This window comes from Sinocyclocheilus anshuiensis, unplaced genomic scaffold (assembly GCF_001515605.1).
Source record: "Sinocyclocheilus anshuiensis isolate Anshui unplaced genomic scaffold, SAMN03320099.WGS_v1.1 scaffold116, whole genome shotgun sequence".
NCBI lineage: Eukaryota > Metazoa > Chordata > Actinopteri > Cypriniformes > Cyprinidae > Sinocyclocheilus > Sinocyclocheilus anshuiensis.
In genome coordinates, this window is record NW_015554064.1 from 97,737 (window position 1) to 107,147 (window position 9,411).

Consider the following 9,411-nt stretch of genomic DNA (forward strand, 5'->3'; position numbering starts at 1 on the left):
ATATAAATAAAATCTAATTTGAAATATTAACAAAATCTATAATAGTATCGCAGTAATACTAAAATTGTCACACCCTTGGACTGCCCCTGTGTTCCTGTCTTGTGTTGTGCTCCCCGTGTTCTCCCTGTGACCCAGTTTCTCCCGTGTTTGATTGTGTCCATTTGGTTCAGGTGTGTCTTAGTAATGACCTCATTGAGTTCCTGTTTCTTAAGCCTTGTGTTTTCCTGTGTCCTACGTTCGGTGTTATACGTCAACTCCACGTTCTACATGTGTGTTACCCTGTTTTTGTTCATTAAAGTCTCTTCGTAGATTCTCCCACGTCTGCGCGTCTCCTTGCTCCAACACGGTAGGCAGATCGTGACAGAACACCGAACCGTAAAACAGTAAGCGGCGCCCCTTCTCCCCAGTTTTGTTTCCGTTTTTGAAAGTCTTTTTTTCCCTCGGTTCAAATGGAAACCGCCGCGAGATTCGCCGCCCTAGCCCGCAAGGATCTCCCATTTGTAGAATTCGCCGGGGAATTCTGCTGGCTCGCTGTGATGATGGCGTTGGATGATGCCACGCTTAATTCGTTGTGCCAATTACCATCGTCCCGTGGACCTCCCAGACACCACTGGACTGAGCTGGAGGGAAGGTATCCTCCGGTGTCTGGAGAGCGTTCCCCGATCCAGAACCAGCTCTGCGTCAAGCCCGCCGGCCGTTCTGTTGTCAAGTCAGCCGGCCGCTCCTTTGTCAAGCCCGCCGGCCACTGAACTCTCAAGCCCGCTGGCCGCTCCGAAGTCAAGCCCGCCGGCCGTTCCATTGTCAAGCCCGCAGGCCAATTCACTCCCAAGCCCTCAGCTGACAGCAGCTGTCTCCCTCACCTCAAACCAAAGGAGGAATCTGAGGAGGAAAAGACTTTTAGTTCAAGCCCCTGAGTCCGCTCCAGTGTTGGCTCCAGCCCCTGAGTCCGCTCAAGTGTCGGCTCCAGCCCCTAGTTAAGCCCCGAGAAGGCTCCTGTTCCCAAGTTAAGCCCACAGAGGACTGTGGTTCCCATGTCCAGCCCAGAAAGAGACTCTGTTCCCAAATCCAGCCCAGAGAGGGCCCCTGTTCCTACGTACCGCCCAGAGAGGGCTGTGGTTCCCACGTCCAGCCCAGAAAGAGACTCTGTTCCCAAGTCCAACCCAGAGAGGGCCCCTGTTCCCACGTACCGCCCAGAGAGGGCTGCAGTTCCCGAGTCAAGCCCAGGGAGGGCCGTTGTTCCTACGCCTGGCCCACGGATGGCCTCAGAACCCAAAATTTCCCCCCAAGGAATTTTTGGGGGGGGTGGCTATAGGGCTCCGGCCGTAGAGGCCGGGCCAAGTGCCAAGGCCAAGGCAATGGAGGCCACACCGCCATGGCTCCCCAAGCTACCTGCTCCGCCATGGCTCCCTAGTCTGCCTGGAAGCCTTCCGTCCCATGTTAAGCCTGTCCCTAGAGGCCTCCAGAGCGCCCACCTCCCCTCCCCGTTGGATGTTATGAGGCGCGTGGATGTGCCTTCTGGGAGGTGGAGGTAATGTCACGCCCTTGGACTGCCCCTGTGTTCCTGTCTTGTGTTGTGCTCCCCGTAACCCAGTTTCTTCCGTGTTCTGATTATGTTCATTTGATTCAGGTGTTTCTCGTTGAGTGCCTCGTTTTGTCATGTATTTAAAGAGTGTTCTGTTCCTTGGTTCCATTGTCCAGTGTCTTACGTCATTCTATGTCTCCTGCGTTCCCGATGTTCCATGCCTTCAGGTGTGTCTTAGTAATTACCTCGCTGAGTTCCTGTTTCTTAAGCCCTGTGTTTTCCTGTGTCCTGCATTCGGTGTTATACGTCAACTCCATGTTCTACGTGTGTGTTACCCTGTTTTTGCTCATTAAAGACTCTTCATAGATTCTCCCACGTCTCCGTGTCTCCTCGCTCCTACACAGTAGGCAGATTGTGACAAAAATAACACTGATCAAGTGAAATATAAAAAAACTTAAACTTCTTTTATTTCAGCTAGTTGCCAAGGCAACATTTCTCATTTTTATTTAGTTTAACTTGATACGCTAAAATTACTAAAACTAAATCTGAAATACAAATGAATTAAAACTATATAGACAAAAAAGTAATAAAATGACAAAAACACAACAAAATTTACAAAAATTATGAATATAAAAATAAAAACTAATTCAAACTATTAATGAAAAACTATAATAGTATCTCAACTATACTATAACACTCAGTTCTATAGGAAAATAAGAGAAAAAATATGAAGAAAATGATTTTCTGCAGTGAAGTGTTAAATCATCCAGACACGAATGATTTTCCTCAAATCAATGTATATTTTTATTTCTCTCTCTAGGAAGCTTCATCTGAAGGGTTGGACGAATCGCAGACACGATGTCCGGATGTTCAGTGTCCAGATCGAACGCCGCCTCCCGATTCCTCCAGCGACAAGGAGGATGCGCATGCGGTTCGACATCCTCACCCCGAGTCAGGTGTGACCTCTGACCCCCTGAACGAGATTCCCAAGGATCAGCCGGCTCTGTACGGCACTCTGAATGCTCACGGCGTCACACTCATGCACGGATTACCCTTCCACCCGTCCTTTCCCTCCCAGACCTACTTACCCGAGAACTGCTACACGCTGCCGCTCCACCGGGACGGTTTCGTCCGCGGCGGTGCTTCCAAACCGGATCAAGAGGGCACAGACCTGCGCTCCGCCGTGCATCACATGAGGCCGACGCTGGACCTCACGGCAGACGAGCACCTGGGGCCGCTGCCGCTGCATGCGTATTTCCAGGACCTGTACCGCATGCAGACGCTCATCCCGCAGAAACGCGCCAGCATGGTGAGCCTCGACACCATCCGCAAGGATCCGCGCTGGCGGGACCCGAACCTGCGGGAGGTCATCTCCATGTTGAGCCACCCCATGGACCCGGTGAAGTCCAACGCCGCCGCGTATCTGCAGCACCTCTGCTACGAGAACGACACGGTCAAGCAGGACATCCGGCAGCTCAGAGGAATCCCCGTCCTGGTGGGGCTCCTGGATCATCCCAAAGCCGAGGTCCATCGCAAGGCCTGTGGTGCGCTGAGGAACATCTCCTTTGGCCGAGACAACTTCAACAAGGTGGCCATCAAGAACTCAGACGGCATTCCTGCGCTGCTGAGACTCCTGAGGAGATCCGACGACGTGGAAGTCCGAGAGCTCATCACAGGTTCATCTCCTTTATTTATTTATGTAGCGCTTTTAACAATACAGATTGTGTCAAAGCAACTGTACAGCATTACTTAGGAAAATAGTGTGTCAATAATGCAAAAGGAGTAAATAGTAAATAGTAAACACTCAGTTCAGTTAAAGGCAGTTCATTATTAAATTCAGTGATGTCATCGTCCAGCTCAGTTCAGTTTAATTAGAATCTGTGCAATCAAGTCGACGATATCGCTGGAAATTAAGTGTCCCCAACTAAGCAAGCCAGAGGCGACAGCAGCAAGGAACCAAAACTCCATCGGTGACAGAATGGAGAAAAAAACCTTGGGAGAAACCAGGCTCAGTCGGGGGGCCAGTTCTCCTCTGACCAGACGAAACCAGCAGTTCAACTCCAGGCTGCAGCAAAGTCAGATTGTGCAGAGGACTCAACTGGTTCCTGTGGTCTTGTCCTGGTGGCCATCTCTGCATTCATGCTTTCAACTGCACTACTGCTCAAAACTTGAAAGAAATTAATACTTTTATTCATCAAGGATGCATTAAATTGATCAAGACATTTATAATGTTAAGATTTCTATCTCAAATAAATGTGAGGTTTGTGCAGCTTCTTGTAAATTAATCAGTGTGTTTTATTTAGAAATTTGGGATCAGAGTTATGAGAAATTTAACGATTCTGGTTCAGATTCCAATCGGGGTTATTATAGATAACTAAAAGTGAAACTAAAACCAAAAACATTTTTGTTACTTGAAATAAAATAAATGTTAACTGAAATAAAGCAAAATTTTAAAAACTTAAACTTATTTTATTTCAGCTACTTGACTACTTGACATTTTCGTTTAGTTTAACTTAAACTGAAAAAAAATGTATAAAAACTATATAGACATTTAAAAACCAAAAAATGACAAAAAAACAAAGTTACTAAAACTTTAACTAAAATGAAAACAGAAAATACAAAAATAAAATTCTAAATAATAAAAACTATAATAGTATCTCAATTATATTAAAATAACACTGATTCCAATGAACAATTTCATTGGAACGATGAAAGAAATGAATACTTTTATTCATCAAGGACACATAAAATTAATCAAAAGTGACAGTAAAGACATTTATATTGTTACAAAAGATTCTATTTCAAATAAATGCTGTTCTTTTGAACTTTCTATTCATCTGTGAATCCTGAAAAATAAAGTGAATCACAGTTTCCACAGAAATATTGTGCAGCACAACTGTTTTCAACATTGATAATAATCAGAAATGTTTCTTGAGCAGCAAATCAGCATATTAGAATGATTTCTGAAGATCGTGTGACACTGAAGACTGGAGTAATGATGCTGAAAATTAAGCTTTAATCACAGAAATAAATTACATTTTAATAGATATTCACATAGAAAACATCTGTTTTAAATTATAATAATATTTCTCTATTTTTGATCAAATAAATGCAGCCTTGGTGAGCAGAAGAGACTTCTTTCCTTCTCTTCTGTTTGAGCTACAGAAACACTTCCATTAACAAACTTAACTGGTCACGAGCACTGAAGTGAAGTGAAGTGAAGTGAAGTGAAGTGACAACTATCACAACTATCAAACCTGCCCAAAACTGGCCTGGGAACAGAATTGTTCTTTGTTGTGGAGATCGTAAACAGACTCTCCTTATTTTTCCTCATGTGTTTCTCAGGAACGCTGTGGAATATCTCCTCACATGAGCCTCTGAAGATGATTGTCATCAACCACGGCCTGCAGACGCTGACCGATGAGATCATTATTCCTCACTCGGGTTTGAGAGGAGACCCGAACGACCCGGCCCGACCCGGAGACCCAGAGTGGAACACGGTCTTCAAGAACACTTCAGGATGCTTGAGGTTCGCTTTCTCTGCGCCTCAAATGACCCCGCGTAATGCATTCAAAATCTGTGACTATGTTCTCATTCTGGGTCCGTTTGGACCAGAAGAATCATTTTATTTTATAAAACAGTCATAACCAGAGGTCGACCGATAGTGGATTTTACCGATACCGATAACTAGGTTGGACCATAACCGATTAATCAACCGATAGTTTGTAAAATGGATACTGTATATGAAATCTAAAATAGTGCTGAACTTTATTACACACACAAAGTACTGAGCCATACTTTTCATAGGCAATAAAAATATTCATATGAAATATTAATTATACATTGATCATTAATGTTAGTTAACAAATGCAACTGTACAGTAAAATTAAAAAATATATTTAAAAAAATTAAACACTCTAACGAACAATACTTATACAGCTTCATTAACCTTAGTTAATGTTACAAATGGAATCTTGGTGTAAAGTGTTTCGATTTCATATAAATCCAAACAGTCATGCTTAAAGATGATAGCATGATATTTAAGCATTATATTTAAGAAATTACATATATTGTATGTATACTCTCACATTTTATTTGCTTAAATTTTAGAAGACTTGATGATTATCTAATCAAAATAACATGATATGATAACTCGCAGGTATCACACACCGTTCAGTTCAAGCGGCGGTCTAAAACAGTTTATTTAATCACCAAACGGGCAAAAGTTCACTTCAGAAATTAATAAAGTGGCACAGATGAGTTTGAAGTTCGGTGTTTGAAAAAACAGAGCAAATGGAAAGAGAAAGCATGATCTATTAGACTTTATTAGAGCCACAGAAAGACAAACGTTTCGCTGAAAAATGCAGAATCCACAATTTTACAGCCTATGGTGAAGTCATAATGTACATTAACAATGATTTGGGACAAATATAATGTAATCTAATGAAAACTGTGTGAATGGCGCTCTGTGATGCGGCAGGATTTCTGACACTGAATGAATTTATCAGTTTGCTTTCTCACGTCACAGCATTAAATTTGCAGCTTCACTGGATAACAAATGCATTAAAGTGTGTGAGCAGGTGGATAAACTAATGCAAATAGATGGTAGCAATCCTGACATTAAACATTAAACATGGCAGCAGATCTTCAGCCGCTCCAGCAAAGGACGCAACCCGGAAAAACTATCGGCATGGATTTTTGCTGATAGTTCCAGGCTTACTATCGGTGCCGATTAATCGGCAAAACCAATCAATCGTTCGACCTCTAGTCATAACTTTTTCAACTAAAACCATATTGTATCTGATCAGCAACTTCTCATTAATGAGTGAATGTGAAAACATTTAAAAAATAATTTATTGCATTTACCCCTTTTTTCATTATTAAACATTTTTGAAATTCTTTGAAATTTCTAATTACACATGAACCACACACACACACAAAAAAAGCAATTTACGCAAAATATGTCAATTTTTTTTTTCAATATTGACGAAAATTTTTATTTAAATATATCATGGTATGAAATTTCTAAGAACATATATTCTAAGAATTACCAGTATTAACCCCATTGGAAAGAATGGAATTTACTTAAACTCGTGATTGCTCAAAAAAGTCCAAATTTATGACACCTAGATATTTAATTCTAATACAACACAAACACCACTCTGAAAAGTTTTTAAATGAAATAAATTTATTTTACTCATGTAAACGTTCACTTTCAGATGAAAAAAGTGATCCTTTTTTCACGCTGCAATGGTTCGTCAATAGATGTTCATGTTTATCAACAAAATTCAGTGCAAAAGTGTGTGAAATATGGGGATACGCAGCAGTTTGCATTGATTGTGATCCGTCAGACTGCGTCAGGATTATGTTGCGCTCGTGTGTTTGCAGGAACGTGAGTTCAGACGGAGCTGAAGCTCGACAGAGACTGCGTGAGTGTGACGGGCTGGTGGACGCTCTGCTGCACGCGCTCTATTCTGCTGTCGCCAAGAGGGACATAAATAACAAAGTAAGAATTTAAATAGAAATCCAGGCCACAGCACACCTGCACATCAGCTGATCACCTCACATTTCACACCAAAAACAAGGGAAAAAATAAATAAAATTTGCTTAAAATAAAGCCTGATTTCCCTCTTGAACCAGAAACAATGAAACAAAATTATGTTTAAATATCAAATCAGTGAACTCATTATTATTACATTAAAATGAAACTAAACTAAATAATAACAATTAATAATTAGAAATTAATTTTGTTTAATAAAAAAAATATATATTTTAGTATTATTAATAATATTTATATATTGTATATATATAATTATTATTAATCATAATAATAATAATTCAGTTTAATTTTAATTTAATATTATTAAATAATACATTTTATTCAAATAAAATAATAATAATAATTAACGACAATAACAATTAATTATAATATTCTATACTATTTTTAGTAGTATTAGTATGATCTAGGTTATTTTTATTTAATTTGAATAATAACAATAATGATTTAAGTAATGTATATAAGTGTTGTTATTGTTATTATTATTATTAATTCAGTTTACTTTTATTATTATTATTATTATTACATTTAAATGAAAAAATGTTTTAATTTAATGATAATAATAATATTAAATATGAAAGAAAGAGACTTAGTTGATAGATGTAGTCGACAGGTGTCTTATATCTGGGAGTAACCTGTTTATTTGTCACTACAACAATCAATTTCTTGTTCTATAAAAAACAAAAAATGCACATAAGTATAAACATGCATGTAGTAACCTGTTAGAAAACAATATACATACATATACTGAATTGTAAATTAAATACAGCAATGCAAGGATTAACAAGTAAAGTGGATCAAACCTTGCTATGTCATGCATTTTAATTTACTTTAATAATAATAATAATAATGCATGTAATATATGCTTATATATGAACATATTTGTTTTTGTTGCATGATGCAGTATCTCTCCCGCAGTGTGCTTTGGTTTTGTTTCTCCTCTGTGTCTCTCGTGTGTTTTTGCAGTCGGTGGAGAACTGCGTCTGTATCTTGCGTAATCTGTCGTATCACGTGCATAAGGAGGTTCCTGGAGCCGAGAAATTCCACATCCAAGCAGCCAATCACAGCGCGAAATCAGGAGGACAGCATAAGAAGAAGGACGAGCCAGACTGCTTTGGAGGACGAACAACCAAAGGTCAGACACTTACTGAACCATTATCACAAATACATAATTCCAGAAATAATTCAGAAGTCTCTTCTGCTCACCGAGGCTGCATTTATCTGATCAAAATTGTGAAATATTATTAGAATGTTAAACAGATGTTTTCTATGTGAATATGTGTTCAAATGTAATTTATTTCTGTGATCAAAGCTGGATTTTCAGCAGTCTTCAATGTCACATGATCTTCAGAAATCATTCTAATATGCTGATTTGCTGCTCAACAAACATTTCTGATTATATCAATGTTGAAAACAGTTGTGCTGAACAATATTTTTGTGGAAACTGTGATGCATTTTATTTTTCAGGATTCACAGATGAATAGAAAGTTCAAAAGAACAGCATTTATTTGAAATAGAAATCGTTTGTAACATTATAAATGTCTTTACTGACACTTTTGATCAATTTAATGCATCCTTAATGAATAAAAGTATTAATTTCTAATTTCATTTTAAAAATGACCCCACTCACATGGACAATATCTAGCTTGAACAGCATTTATATAACACGCAGGTTATTTTTGTATCATATTTATTTAGTATCATATATCAATGCTATTATATTTTTTATTAATTAATATTTTGAATTAGTTATTCCAGTTTTAGTACTTCAAGTTAAACTAAATGAAAATGAGAAATGTTGCCTTAGCAACTAGCTGAAATAAAATAAAATATGAAGAAACTTATTGTATTTTAAATTCTTCAAGGACACATTAAATTGATCAAAAGTGACAGTAAAGACATTTATAATGTTATAAAAGATTTCTATTTCAAATTTAAAAAAATGATACAAATTTATTTTATCAAATGTATTTTATTTCAATTAACAAAAATTGTTTCATGGTTTTAGTTAACTATAATAAGCCTGGTAACACCACTTTGTTGTATGTGTTTCTAGAAGTGCACATTAAATCCTCACAGTAAATGAAACACAGCCTGCAGTCCTGCTTTGAAAGTCCTAGTTCTCATCGTGATGGCTGGAGTTTTTCATGCGTGTGTGTTTGACGAACGCTGTGTGTGTCTTGTGTTTCATGGCCGTGCCGCTGGTTTCTCTGCAGAAGAATGGTTCCATCAGTGTAAGTGTTTTTATTCAGCTTCCCACACACCGCCCACTGCCGTCCCACACACACACACACACACACACACACACACGCACACACACACACACACACAC

General features: G+C 38.9%; 1 protein-coding gene across 1 annotated transcript in view; it reads left to right on the top strand.

Annotated features, from left to right (window-relative positions):
* LOC107668630 (armadillo repeat protein deleted in velo-cardio-facial syndrome-like) overlaps positions 1-9,411 on the top strand; it is a 23,878-nt gene that overhangs the window by 2,729 nt on the left and 11,738 nt on the right. The window contains exons 2-6 of the mRNA XM_016460577.1: positions 2,343-3,198; positions 4,868-5,051; positions 6,911-7,028; positions 8,046-8,214; positions 9,296-9,313. Of these exons, the coding sequence (XP_016316063.1) occupies positions 2,343-3,198; positions 4,868-5,051; positions 6,911-7,028; positions 8,046-8,214; positions 9,296-9,313 (1,345 nt within the window). The remainder of the gene's footprint in view (positions 1-2,342; positions 3,199-4,867; positions 5,052-6,910; positions 7,029-8,045; positions 8,215-9,295; positions 9,314-9,411) is intronic.